General features: G+C 30.5%; 1 protein-coding gene across 1 annotated transcript; it reads left to right on the forward strand.

The window, feature by feature from the left end:
* Nucleotides 1-465: 465 nt before the first annotated feature.
* Nucleotides 466-13,480, forward strand: LOC119615195 (CHRNA7-FAM7A fusion protein-like; the record flags this gene model as incomplete). Its single annotated transcript, XM_037971271.1, is given in 6 exon segments — nt 466-646; nt 3,409-3,484; nt 10,439-10,447; nt 10,450-10,516; nt 10,518-10,634; nt 13,375-13,480. Coding segments are annotated over 6 exon segments (556 nt in total), but the record flags the coding sequence as incomplete, so codon positions are not given.
* Nucleotides 13,481-14,580: the final 1,100 nt, after the last annotated feature.

A 14,580-nucleotide genomic window follows, 5' to 3' on the forward strand; every position in this document is an offset into this window, starting at 1 on the left:
GTAAAAATGTTTTAACGAAAAAAAACTGAATGCTGGAAAAAGTAACTAATTTAGTTACAACAGAAAATAAAGGAAATAGTTTTGAATTTTGTTTTAGATTTTTTTAGAAAACTTTAAAATGATTATTATTAAATAACAAACTGAAAGTATTTTAAAATGCCAACATCCTTAAACATTTAAATACACAAATATTCTTAAAATTAAGTATTTTTTCTAAAAATCTATTTAAGCTCTAGATTAAGTATTTCTAAAACCATATTTATCTTAACAAACTCCTTTAAGTCTCTAACTTAATTCCCTTACTACAAAATAAATCAAGTATGAAAATATCCCACTCTACAGTAATCTAAGTTTATACACCTCCACTATAACTTACAATTAAACAAATCTCTATATAAATAAAGTTATAAAATATATATGTATATATAAATCAAACCCAAACAAAAAACTATATATAAACTTTAGTGCGGATGAGGGATTCGATGGCACGTATCACACCAACATTGTGGTCAAACATAACGGCAGTTGTCTGTACGTGCCCCCTGGTATCTTCAAGAGCACATGCAAGATAGACATCACGTGGTTCCCATTCGATGACCAACACTGCGAAATGAAATTCGGTAGTTGGACTTATGATGGAAATCAGGTAAAGTGTGTGTGTCTGTACTGTTTAAGTATAACGACAAAATATACTAAACAACTGAAAAACAACAACAACTAAAAAAGAACTTAAATCTCAACGAGAGCGAGAGAAAATAGAAAAAAAAACAACAACACACAATAACTACCAAACAAGACACATTAACATAAGAGCAAGAAAAAATATACCTTCACATTAATCACCTGAAAAAGGGAGAAAAGAGATACAATAAAAGGAGGAAACAGATGGGATAAAGCTCATTTCTAGTTCTGTTCTAGTTCTAGTTCTGTTCTAGTTCTGTTCTAGTTCTGTTCTAGTTCTGTTCTAGTTCTGTTCTAGTTCTGTTCTAGTTCTGTTCTAGTTCTGTTCTAGTTCTGTCCTAGTTCTGTCCTAGTTCTGTTCTAGTTCTGTTCTAGTTCTGCTCTAGTTATGTTCTAGTTCTGTTCTAGTTCTGTTGTAGTTCTGTTGTAGTTCTGTTCTAGTTCTGCTCTAGTTCTGCTCTAGTTCTGTTCTAGTTCTGCTCTAGTTCTGCTCTAGTTCTGTTCTAGTTCTGTTCTAGTTCTGTTCTAGTTCTGTTCTAGTTCTGTTCTAGTTCTGTTCTAGTTCTGTTCTAGTTCTGTTCTAGTTCTGTTCTAGTTCTGTTCTAGTTCTGTTCTAGTCTGTTCTAGTTCTGTCTAGTTCTGTTCTAGTTCTGTTCTAGTTCTGTTCTAGTTCTGTTCTAGTTCTGTTCTAGTTCTTTCTAGTTCTGTTCTAGTTCTGTTCTAGTTCTGTTCTAGTTCTGTTCTAGTTCTGTTCTAGTTCTGTTCTAGTTCTGTTCTAGTTCTGTTCTTAGTTCTGTTCTTCTAGTTCTGTTTCTAGTTCTGTTTAGTTCTGTTTAGTTCTGTTCTAGTTCTGTTCTAGTTCTGTTCTAGTTCTGTTCTAGTTCTAGTTCTGTTCTAGTTCTGTTCTAGTTCTGTTCTAGTTCTGTTCTAGTTCTGTTCTAGTTCTGTTCTAGTTCTGTTCTAGTTCTGTTCTAGTTCTGTTCTAGTTCTGTTCTAGTTCTGTTCTAGTTCTGTTCTAGTTCTGTTCTAGTTCTGTTCTAGTTCTGTTCTAGTTCTGTTCTAGTTCTGTTCTAGTTCTGTTCTAGTTCTGTTCTAGTTCTGCTAGTTCTGTCCTAGTTCTGTTCAAGTTCTGTTCTAGTTCTGTTCTAGTTTCGTTCTAGTTCTGTTCTAGTTCTGTTCAAGTTCTGTTCTAGTTCTATTCTAGTTCTGTTCTAGTTCTGTTGTAGTTCTGTTGTAGTTCTGTTGTAGTTCTGTTGTAGTTCTGTTGTAGTTCTGTTGTAGTTCTGTTCTAGTTCTGTTCTACTTCTGTTCTAGTTCTGTTCTAGTTCTGTTCTAGTTCTGTTCTAGTTCTGTTCTAGTTCTGTTCTAGTTCTGTTCTAGTTCTGTTCTAGTTCTGTTCTAGTTTTGTTCTAGTTCTGTTCTAGTTCTGTTCTAGTTCTGTTCTAGTTCTGTTCTAGTTCCGTTCTAGTTCCGTTCTAGTTCTGTTCTAGTTCAGTTGTAGTTCTGTTCTAGATCTGTTCTAGTTCTCTTCTAATTCTACTAATTCTCCTTTTAATTGTGTCTCTTTCATCTCAAGGGGAAAATTCATTCAACATTAACTTTTAACTCTTCACTTCTTTAAAAACCTCAAACTTTTTTTTACTTTTTATACTTAATTTATCTACAAACCACAGACTACTATTTTATGATTTCACTTCGATTTTTATGTTTTATATTTCAACATTGTTTTTTTCTAAAACTATGATTTATATTTTTTATTTTGCCTACAACCGAGAATAAAAGACTCTAAATAAAACAAATTAATAACAATTCACTGCGTTTTTGTGAATTGCAAAACCAGATTTATTTTTCAATTGAAATTTTAGACGAAGAGAAAAAAACACACTAAAAACAAATCACACTAAAATACGAAACTCTAAAACAAATACTTTTAGTGTTGAATGGTTTCTGAAAAAAATATAGTTTTAATTAATATTTTTTTCAAACAAATTCTATGCAACACTAAATAATATACAAATAACAATAACAAGAAAAAAAGAGATCCTACAAAATTAAATTTTCTAACAAAATAACACAAAATAAACCGAAAAATAAACAAAGAGGTCCTGATTGGAATCATGTGAGAAATGATTTTTTTCCTATTCGAATTGTATTGCAATAATTAACAGAAAAAATTTGATTTCAACTATTTTGCATGATGGCGAGCAAAACAAAAATTGAAACTGAAGCAAACAGCCACTATTGAAAATTTTGTTTACTAAACATAAAAAATAATAAAACTAAATAGTTTACAAAATTTTTAACGTTTGTAAAGACTCTTAATGAAATTACCACTAAACACTAACACTTTTAATACCTTGAGTACACTAAAAAGCATATTTTTTGTTCAGAAAGCAAAATATGCTTTTTGAACAAAACAACACTTTAAATGTTTATTTTATTTTATTAATTTATTTTTTATTTACATAATTATTTTAGTTGTTTTTATAAACATTTTTTATTTATATAGTAAAATAACAAAACATAAAACAACAAACAACTTCTTTTTTAATCTTAAAACTAACAAAAACATATTTTCTTCAATTTCTTTGGTAAAAAAAAAAACAACGAAAAAATCAACAAAATATTAAAAAAAAATATATTATTTAAAAAATGCTGGAAAATATGTTTTTGCCTGTGTTGATAAAATTTTCATTGAAACTCAATAAATGAAAATATCAAACACAGTTGGATTTGGTTTTGAATTCCGAAGATGGAGGGGATCTTTCCGATTTTATAACAAATGGCGAATGGTATTTAATCGGTTAGTAATTTATTACTTTCTTTTCCTAATTTCATAAAACCAATAACTGTCTTTTAACTGTTCCACTTACTTACTATCACTATTCTCTGTTCTATTACTAACTGTCTATGTCTATGTTGCTTTATTCAAATATACATTTTCTATGTGTTTTATATGTTAATTTTGACAAAAAATAACTATAACTATTTTAAAAATAATTAAAAAAAAAAAAACAATTTTAATTTCCTATTTAAATAAACTATTAAAATTAAATAAACTAAAAAAGAATTAAACTAATTTCTAAAGTTCGTGCAATCGAATATATATATCCTCAACGTGAGCTAAAATAAGTTAAAGGGAAGTTTCGCCTCAGTTCTAGTTCAGTTCTAGTTCAGTTTAGTTCAGTTCTAGTTCAGTTTGTTCAGTTCTAGTTCAGTTCTAGTTCAGTTCTAGTTCAGTTCTAGTTCAGTTCTAGTTCAGTTCTAGTTCAGTTCTAGTTCAGTTCTAGTTCAGTTGTCTAGTTCAGTTCAGTTCTAGTTCAGTTCTAGTTCAGTTCTAGTTCCAGTTCTAGTTCAGTAGTCTAGTCAGTTCTAGTTCAGTTCTAGTTCAGTTCTAGTTCAGTTTCTAGTTCAGTTCTAATTCAGTTCTAGTTCAGTTCTAGTTCAGTTCTAGTTCCGTTCTAGTCAGTTCTAGTTCAGTTCTAGTCAGTTCTAGTTCATTCTAGTTCAGTTCTAGTTCAGTTCTAGTTCAGTTCTAGTTCAGTTCTAGTTCAGTTCTAGTTCAGTTCTAGTTCAGTTCTAGTTCAGTTCTAGTTCAGTTCTAGGTTCAGTTCTAGTTCAGTTCTAGTTCAGTTCTAGTTCAGTTCTAGTTCAGTTCTAGTTCAGTTCTAGTTCAGTTCTTAGTTCAGTTCTAGTTCAGTTCTAGTTCAGTTCTAGTTCAGTTCTAGTCAGTTCTAGTTCAGTTCTAGTTCAAGGTCAGGTTCTAGTTCAGTTCTAGTTCAAAATGTATTACATTTTTATTGTAAATTTAGATTTTTGGTAAAAATTGCATTTTTATTACAAAATTTCATATTTTGGGTAAAATTTTATTTTAGTACAATATTAAATTAGTAGAGAATTGCATTTATAATACAAAGATTTATTTTTAATGCAAAAATGGAATTTTAGTACAAAATAGAATATTTAGTAAAAAAAAAATAATATTCAGTACAAAATTGATTCGACTGCGTTTTTAGTACAAAATTGGATTTTTAATGAAACATTAAAAATAAAATTCATTTTGAGTAAAAAGTTGAATTTTAAATTTTCAGTACAAAATTGAAATTTTTTGATGAAAACTATATTAGAAGTGGTATTTTTAGTACAAAAATTCCTTTTTAATAAGAATTTTGATGATTTAGTTTATTTTAAAAGTTCTAGGTTTAAAAAATGTGCTCACAATTTTTGTAATTAATTGTTGTTAGTTGAATATTTCATCCGATTATAATAAAATGTATGAGTATATTAAGGGGGTTCTTGAAAAATCGTTATTATGGGTTTTGCTTAATTTAGGTGTAGCTCAGAATTAAGTCAAAAATCATGTGGAGGATATATCAACTAAATCCAAAAATCTTTAACTTAAATCCTAAAACTAAATTAAAAAACATAAAACAACAGACCGGTAGTTAAATTTATTATTAAAAACTATCTTAAAACTGCACCACATTTAACTACCAGCCTGTTATATTAATAGCTCCTATTCTAAAACAACATTTTAAACTGTTTTTTGGCCAGTGGACCAAACAGTTAATTTGCATAATTAATTCATCATTGTTTATAAATATTACGGTGGATCAATTAATATCTTCTTTAAATGATAAAAAAATATATATACAAGCTTTTTCATTTAAATTATTTAAGTTATCATCACAAAATTCTTTAAATTTGTTTTTAATTATAAAGTCCAAATTATTTCAGATTTTTTATAATTTAATTGATTTATTTGATAATAGATAATATGTTTTAATTTTACCTCATGACATCATTAATGACAAACTCAGGTATGTTTTAGTTTTCTTTTTCACTAGAAATTCATCATTGTCAAAATTTCATAATTTTAATTTGTAATTTGTGTAAAATTATTCCAGCAAATATATTTATTTTAAATGATTTATTGCATGTTTTGTATGTATGTAGTTGTAGTTAATTGTACAAATTTTGTATGATTGATTGTCTGTTATGTAATTTAAACTAAAGATTTAGTGACAATTGCCCGACTTGAGACCATTGACGGTGAGAAATTCTGAGAAACTTAAATCGTATCAAGAATCACTTATGACTGAACTTTAAAGTTATTAAATAAACTCAAAAACTTGACGTTACATAAAAGTTCCCATAAACCTTTATATATTAAATACCAAAACCTTTCCGATATCTGAAGTTGTAAGAGTGAGTGCTTTAACTTAAACGATCTCAACATGTCTTAGCTTCAGTCGTGATCGGTGTTTCTTGCATGTTACTAACCTATCCAATGCATTAAAAGATAATAGCGTATTGGGATAAGACCTTATACTGAAATTCTCAGTAACAACATGGATAAATAATTACCTGTTGTCAAAATGTGATAGTCCATATTTAAACAAAAAAATTTATTATATAAATACTTAATAGATATTTGAAGATATCACTGTAAAAGGAGAAAGAGAACACAAATATTTTGCATTTAGTATTTCCTTTCTAATTCTGTTCTAGTTCTGTTCTAGTTCTAGTTCTGTTCTGTTCTAGTTCTGTTCTAGTTCTGTTCTAGTTCTGTTCTAGTTCTGTTCTAGTTCTGTTCTAGTTCTGTTTTAGTTCTGTTTTAGTTCTGTTCTAGTTCTGTCTAGTTCTGTTCTAGTTCTGTTTCTAGTTCTGTTCTAGTTCTGTTCTAGTTCTGTTCTAGTTCTGTTCTAGTTCTGTTCTAGTTCTGTTCTAGTTCTGTTCTAGTTCTGTTCTAGTTCTGTTTGTTCTGTTCTAGTTCTGTTCTAGTTCTGTTCTAGTTCTGTTCTAGTTCTGTTCTAGTTCTGTTCTAGTTCAGTTTCTAGTTCTGTTCTAGTTCGTTCTAGTTCTGTTCTAGTTCTGTTCTAGTTCTGTTCTAGTTCAGTTCTAGTTCAGTTCTAGTTCAGTTCTAGTTCAGTTCTAGTTCTGTTCTAGTTCTGTTCTAGTTCTGTTCTAGTTCTGTTCTAGTTCTGTTCTAGTTCTGTTCTAGTTCTGTTCTAGTTCTATTCTAGTTCTGTTCTAGTTCTGTTCTAGTTCTGTTCCAGTTCTGTTCTAGTTCTGTTCTAGTTCTGTTCTAGTTCTGTTCTAGTTCTGTTCTAGTTCTGTTCTAGTTCAGTTCTAGTTCAGTTCTAGTTCAGTTCTAGTTCAGTTCTAGTTCAGTTCTAGTTCTTTCTAGTTCAGTTCTAGTTCAGTTCTAGTTCAGTTCTAGTTCTGTTCTAGTTCTGTTCTAGTTCTGTTCTAGTTCTGTTCTAGTTCTGTTCTAGTTCTGTTCTAGTTCTGTTCTAGTTCTGTTCTAGTTCTGTTCTAGTTCTGTTCTAGTTCTGTTCTAGTTCTGTTCTAGTTCTGTTCTAGTTCTGTTCTAGTTCTGTTCTAGTTCTGTTCTAGTTCTGTTCTAGTTCTGTTCTAGTTCAGTTCTAGTTCAGTTCTAGTTCTGTTCTAGTTCTTCTAGTTCTGTTCTAGTTCTGTTCTAGTTCTGTTCTAGTTCTGTTCTGTTTCTGTTCTAGTTCTGTTCTAGTTCTGTTCTAGTTCTGTTCTAGTTCTGTTCTAGTTCTGTTCTAGTTCTGTTCTAGTTCTGTTCTAGTTCTGTTCTAGTTCTGTTCTAGTTCTGTTCTAGTTCTGTTCTAGTTCTGTTCTAGTTCTGTTCTAGTTCTGTTCTAGTTCTGTTCTGTTCTAGTTCAGTTCTAGTTCAGTTCTAGTTCTGTTCTAGTTCGTTCTAGTTCAGTTCTAGTTCTGTTCTAGTTCTGTTCTAGTTCTGTTCTAGTTCTGTTCTAGTTCTGTTCTAGTTCTGTTCTAGTTCTGTTCTAGTTCAGTTCTAGTTCTGTTCTAGTTCTGTTCTAGTTCTGTTCTAGTTCTGTTCTAGTTCTGTTCTAGTTCAGTTCTAGTTCAGTTCTAGTTCTGTTCTAGTTCAGTTCTAGTTCTGTTCTAGTTCTGTTCTAGTTCAGTTTCTAGTTCAGTTCTAGTTCGTTCTAGTTCAGTTCTAGTTCTGTTCTAGTTCTGTTCTAGTTCTGTTCTGTTCTAGTTCTGTTCTAGTTCTGTTCTAGTTCTGTTCTAGTTCTGTTCTAGTTCTGTTCTAGTTCGTTCTAGTTCTGTTCTAGTTCTGTTCTGTTCTGTTCTAGTTCTAGTTCTGTTCTAGTTCTGTTCTAGTTCTGTTCTAGTTTGTTCTAGTTCTGTTCTAGTTCTGTTCTAGTTCAGTTCTAGTTCTGTTCTAGTTCTGTTCTAGTTCTGTTCTAGTTCTGTTCTAGTTCTGTTCTAGTTCAGTTCTAGTTAGTTCTAGTTCTGTTCTAGTTCTTCTAGTTCTGTTCTATTCTGTTTCTCTGTTCTGTTCTATTCTGTTCTAGTTCTGTTCTAGTTCTGTTCTAGTTCTGTTCTAGTTCTGTTCTAGTTCTGTTCTAGTTCTGTTCTAGTTCTGTTCTAGTTCTGTTCTAGTTCTGTTCTAGTTCTGTTCTAGTTCTGTTCTGTTCTGTTCTAGTTCTTCTAGTTTCAGTTCTAGTTCTGTTCTAGTTCAGTTCTAGTTCAGTTCTAGTTCAGTTCTAGTTCTGTTCTAGTTCTGTTCTAGTTCTGTTCTAGTTCTGTTCTAGTTCTTGTTCTAGTTCTGTTCTAGTTCTGTTCTAGTTCTGTTCTAGTTCTGTTCTAGTTATGTTCTAGTTCTTCTAGTTCTGTTCTAGTTCTGTTCTAGTTCTGTTCTAGTTCTGTTCTAGTTCAGTTCTAGTTCTTTCTAGTTCAGTTCTAGTTCTTTAGTTCAGTTCTAGTTCAGTTCTAGTTCAGTTCTAGTTCAGTTCTAGTTCGTTCTAGTTCTGTTCTAGTTCTGTTCTAGTTCTGTTCTAGTTCTGTTCTAGTTCAGTTCTAGTTCAGTTCTAGTTCTGTTCTAGTTCTGTTCTAGTTCTGTTCTAGTTCTGTTCTAGTTCTGTTCTAGTTCTGTTCTAGTTCTGTTCTAGTTCTGTTCTAGTTCTGTTCTAGTTCTGTTCTAGTTCTGTTCTAGTTCTGTTCTAGTTCTGTTCTAGTTCTGTTCTAGTTCTGTTCTAGTTCAGTTCTAGTTCAGTTCTAGTTCAGTTCTAGTTCGTTCTAGTTCTGTTCTAGTTCTGTTCTAGTTCTGTTCTAGTTCTGTTCTAGTTCTGTTCTAGTTCTGTTCTAGTTCTGTTCTAGTTCTGTTCTAGTTCTGTTCTAGTTCTGTTCTAGTTCTGTTCTAGTTCTGTTCTAGTTCTGTTTCTAGTTCAGTTCTAGTTCAGTTCTAGTTCAGTTCTAGTTCAGTTCTAGTTCTGTTCTAGTTCTGTTCTAGTTCTGTTCTAGTTCTGTTCTAGTTCTGTTCTAGTTCTGTTCTAGTTCTGTTCTAGTTCTGTTCTAGTTCTGTTCTAGTTCTGTTCTAGTTCAGTTCTAAGTTCGTTCTAGTTCTGTTCTAGTTCTGTTCTAGTTCTGTTCTAGTTCTGTTCTAGTTCTGTTCTAGTTCTGTTCTAGTTCTGTTCTAGTTCTGTTCTAGTTCTGTTCTAGTTCTGTTCTAGTTCTGTTCTAGTTCTGTTCTAGTTCTGTTCTAGTTCTGTTCTAGTTCTGTTCTAGTTCTGTTCTAGTTCAGTTCTAGTTCAGTTCTAGTTCAGTTCTAGTTCTGTTCTAGTTCTGTTCTAGTTCTGTTCTAGTTCTGTTCTAGTTCTGTTCTAGTTCAGTTCTAGTTCTGTTCTAGTTCTGTTCTAGTTCTGTTCTAGTTCTGTTCTTGTTCTGTTCTAGTTCTGTTCTAGTTCTGTTCTAGTTCTGTTCTAGTTCTGTTCTAGTTCAGTTCTAGTTCTGTTCTAGTTCTGTCTAGTTCTGTTCTAGTTCTGTTCTAGTTCTGTTCTAGTTCTGTTCTAGTTCTGTTCTAGTTCTGTTCTAGTTCTGTTCTAGTTCTGTTCTAGTTCTGTTCTAGTTCTGTTCTAGTTGTTCTAGTTCAGTTCTTGTTCAGTTCTAGTTCAGTTCTAGTTCAATTCAAGTTCAGTTCTAGTTCAGTTCTAGACCAGTTCTTGTTTCATTCTCGATCATATTCTCACAATTTTAATAATAGTTAAAATAAACATTTAAGTAAATAAACAAAATAAATCCATTCAACTTTAACAATTATACATTTTTTAATCAAGATAATAATAAATATATAATAAAAGAGCAAGCATTTAAGTCTTAACTGGCTGATATTAAAAGACCAAAAATAAAATTAAATTATGAAAAAAAAAAATTTAAACCAATTGTTGAACTACAATTGTTCTATAAGCTTCAGCTATAAATTCCTTTTACAATGACCATGTTTATGTGTTTTTTGTAATTTTTATTTATTTATTTTTTTTTCTGTATTTGCATCAACATTCGTTTTTTAATACTTTAGGCTTTATTATATGTATGTAGTTTGTAAATATTTAATAATTTTTTACAATCAATTAAATGTTTGACAACAATCTTGATGTATAGGAATTGTATGTGCTAGTGTTTGTAATTATTTTTTATTTATATGTAATAAAAGCAAAAAAAAAATTCAGCTTTTTTATAATGTATGTATATATTTTAACCATAAATGTGTACAAACAAAAAAATATTTAATACAGTTTTTTAAACTTAATTTACTAATTAATTTTATTGCCATAAAAAAACTTCATTTCCGCTTTAAACAATAACAATCCCACCAAATTGCAACATTCTTCTATCTGTCTGAATTGCAACAATTAAATCTGCCATTAACCTCAAAACAACTGGTATGTTGGATGGTCGGTCATTTGGTTGGTTTAAACAGCGATGCCTGGCAAAAGAATACCATCGTCTATGCCTGCTGTCCGGAGCCATATGTGGATGTTACATTTACAATACAGATAAAGGCGAACATTATATTATTTTTTTAACTTAATTGTACCATGTGTGCTGATATCATCGATGGCTTTATTAGGATTTACCTTGCCACCCGATTCGGGTGAAAAACTTACTTTAGGTATGTATTAAACCTTTAAAAACATAATTTTTTTAATTTTTCATTTATTTTAATATTTAATGAACATTTTTCAATATCTGTTTTTTATTGAATTATTTATTTTGAGTTTTATTAATATTAAGTGTTTATTTAATTGAAACATTTTATTGCAGCTTATATAAGTATAATTAAAGAAAAACAATGAAATGATTAATTGGTTAAGACCTTCGTAAATTTTACCAAAACGTCGTAAAAGTTAGAAATTCTTTTATAAAAATTATACCAGCTTATCTAGCGGTAGCGAAATGAGGAAATGCTGGATTGAGTATTTAAACTAAATAATAAGAAATTTATCTAAAACTTAAAAAAAAACTTAAGTTTAAAGTTAAAAACTGTTACCTCAAACTAATCCGAAATAACTGCATGTTTTATAGCTTTATTTGTTTTAAATTAAATCCAAAAATATATTTTAAAGGTCGGGATTAACAAAGCTATTGAATAGCTAAACGACGAATTATGTTCTAATTCTTTACCGGTTCTGTTCTAGTTCTGTTCTAGTTCTGTTCTAGTTCTGTTCTAGTTCTGTTCTAGTTCTGTTCTAGTTCTGTTCTAGTTCTGTTCTAGTTCTGTTCTAGTTCTGTTCTAGTTCTGTTCTAGTTCTGTTCTAGTTCTGTTCTAGTTCTGTTCTAGTTTCTGTTCTGTTCTGTTCTAGTTCTGTTCTAGTTCTGTTCTAGTTCTGTTCTAGTTCTGTTCTAGTTCTGTTCTAGTTCTGTTCTAGTTCTGTTCTAGTTCTGTTCTAGTTCTGTTCTAGTTCTGTTCTAGTTCTGTTCTAGTTCTGTTCTGTTCTGTTCTAGTTCTGTTCTAGTTCTGTTCTAGTTCTGTTCTAGTTCTGTTCTAGTTCTGTTCTAGTTCTGTTCTAGTTCTGTTCTAGTTCTGTTCTAGTTCTGTTCTAGTTCTGTTCTAGTTCTGTTCTAGTTCTGTTCTAGTTCTGTTCTAGTTCTGTTCTAGTTCTGTTCTAGTTCTGTTCTAGTTCTGTTCTAGTTCTGTTCTAGTTCTGTTCTAGTTCTGTTCTAGTTCTGTTCTAGTTCTGTTCTAGTTCTGTTCTAGTTCTGTTCTAGTTCTGTTCTAGTTCTGTTCTAGTTCTGTTTCTAGTTCTGTTCTAGTTCTGTTCTAGTTCTGTTCTAGTTCTGTTCTAGTTCTGTTCTAGTTCTGTTCTAGTTCTGTTCTAGTTCTGTTCTAGTTCTGTTCTAGTTCTGTTCTAGTTCTGTTCTAGTTCTGTTCTAGTTCTGTTCTAGTTCTGTTCTAGTTCTGTTCTAGTTCTGTTCTAGTTCTGTTCTAGTTCTGTTCTAGTTCTGTTCTAGTTCTGTTCTAGTTCTGTTCTAGTTTCTGTTCTAGTTCTGTTCTGTTCTAGTTCTGTTCTAGTTCTGTTCTAGTTCTGTTCTAGTTCTGTTCTAGTTCTGTTCTAGTTCTGTTCTAGTTCTGTTCTAGTTCTGTTCTAGTTTGTTCTAGTTCTGTTCTAGTTCTGTTCTAGTTCTGTTCTAGTTCTGTTCTAGTTCTGTTCTAGTTCTGTTCTAGTTCTGTTCTAGTTCTGTTCTAGTTCTGTTCTAGTTCTGTTCTAGTTCTGTTCTAGTTCTGTTCTAGTTCTGTTCTAGTTCTAGTTCTGTTCTAGTTCTGTTCTAGTTCTGTTCTAGTTCTGTTCTAGTTCTGTTCTAGTTCTGTTCTAGTTCTGTTCTAGTTCTGTTCTAGTTCTGTTCTAGTTCTGTTCTAGTTCTGTTCTAGTTCTGTTCTAGTTCTGTTCTAGTTCTGTTCTAGTTCTGTTCTAGTTCTGTTCTAGTTCTGTTCTAGTTCTGTTCTAGTTCTGTTCTAGTTCTGTTCTAGTTCTGTTCTAGTTCTGTTCTAGTTCTGTTCTAGTTCTGTTCTAGTTCTGTTCTAGTTCTGTTCTAGTTCTGTTCTAGTTCTGTTCTAGTTCTGTTCTAGTTCTGTTCTAGTTCTGTTCTAGTTCTGTTCTAGTTCTGTTCTAGTTCTGTTCTAGTTCTGTTCTAGTTCTGTTCTAGTTCTGTTCTAGTTCTGTTCTAGTTCTGTTCTAGTTCTGTTCTAGTTCTGTTCTAGTTCTGTTCTAGTTCTGTTCTAGTTCTGTTCTAGTTCTGTTCTAGTTCTGTTCTAGTTCTGTTCTAGTTCTGTTCTAGTTCTGTTCTAGTTCTGTTCTAGTTCTGTTCTAGTCTTTCTAGTTCTGTTCTAGTTCTGTTCTTTCTGTTCTAGTTGTTCTAGTTCTGTTCTAGTTCTGCTAGTTCTGTTCTAGTTCTGTTCTAGTTCTGTTCTAGTTCTGTTCTAGTTCTGTTCTAGTTCTGTTCTAGTTCTGTTCTAGTTCTGTTCTAGTTCTGTTCTAGTTCTGTTCTAGTTCTGATCTAGTTCTGTTCTAGTTCTGTTCTAGTTCTGTTCTAGTTCTGTTCTAGTTCTGCTGTCTTCAGATCCTCTGACTTTTAAAATATATACATTATTTGTAAAACAATAAATACAGCTAAATAAAATGTATTAAAATAATCTTAAAATCTTTCTAAATGGTTCGTACAAAATTCCTACTCAACTTTTAAAGTAAAAAAAAAAAAAATAAATAAATAAATAACCTAGTTTTAAATAAAAACAAAAGTAATTATGATAAAATATTTTTTTAATTTTTATTTTCAAAAAATAACGTTCCTTTTCTTTCTTTGTGTTGTTATTGCTGTGTTGTGTTTTGATAAAATCTTTTTTTATGAATATTTCAGGCGTACTATACTACTCTCACTAACAGTTTTTCTAAATCTTGTTGCTGAATCCATGCCGACAACGTCGGATGCTGTTCCTCTTATAGGTACACACAAATCACAAATAGTAAATTTATTTACAAGAAAAATTTACAATTTTAATTTTTTAGTTTATATTTTCTTTCCACTTCAAGAAAAAAATAAACATATTTTTGGTTTGTAGTGTTTTTGGAAAATACAAGAGATTTTTAAAAATATTATTTTCGAATCATGTAAAAATGCAGTTCTTCTTACAATTAAAATTATGAAAATTTTAAACGCCGTTTATGCTAGATTTTATCACTTTAGAATAATGGAATGCCTATGCGTTGGATTATAAATTCATAGTTTTAATTACAAGGAAATGTTACAGAGTTGTTAAAAAGATAACAATTTTACGATTTGGCACATAATTCTCCAAAATGCAATCTATTAGCTTTGAATTTTGCACAAAGGGAATAATTTTCTAAGGATTATATCTTGCAAACCTTTACAAATTTTGATATACTCTCTGAGGCAAAGTCGTAGCTCTTGATGTAACCTAAGATCAAAATCAAAAAAAACTTTAATAAATAAATTTTTTACATGTTAAAAAAATATTTAGTGTTTCTCTAAATTAGGCGCTATACTTAATATTTGTAATATCAATAAATCATTAACACGTATACATACAGGTGTCGTTAATAAATACCCAGCAAAAAATAATTGATGTCATACTTTACAAACTACATCTTAATCACATCTTAAAATGCGATTACATATTTTTCACTTTATAAACCAAATATTTCCTTACAAATGAAACCCCAGTTAAAAGTGAGGAAAGAGATGTGGAAAAGTCATTACAAATAACATATTTGAAGTACATCAAGATTTGGTGAAAGAGTAGTGAAATTTACATAAGCGTGTCATTAAGAGAATGTGTTTAATTTTTGACATCCAAATATCGGATTTTTACTGCTTCTAAAAATAGATCAGATGTAGTTCAAAGCTGCCAAAAATGAACAACATCCCTCCAATGACACGCTAATGTAAAATTCATAGGTTTTACACCCGAATTTGAAGCACTTCGGGTACTAGTTGTGATGAAAATTCTACATCTTTTTCCACACTTTTTTTGCTGGGTAGGGTGCAAATTCACAATGTAAATTTTCCACTTGAAATGAAAAATTAACATGAAGCTTATTCAAT

This window comes from Lucilia sericata, unplaced genomic scaffold (assembly GCF_015586225.1).
Source record: "Lucilia sericata isolate MDLA Ls3-8-SP2 unplaced genomic scaffold, ASM1558622v1 Contig004414F_arrow, whole genome shotgun sequence".
NCBI lineage: Eukaryota > Metazoa > Arthropoda > Insecta > Diptera > Calliphoridae > Lucilia > Lucilia sericata.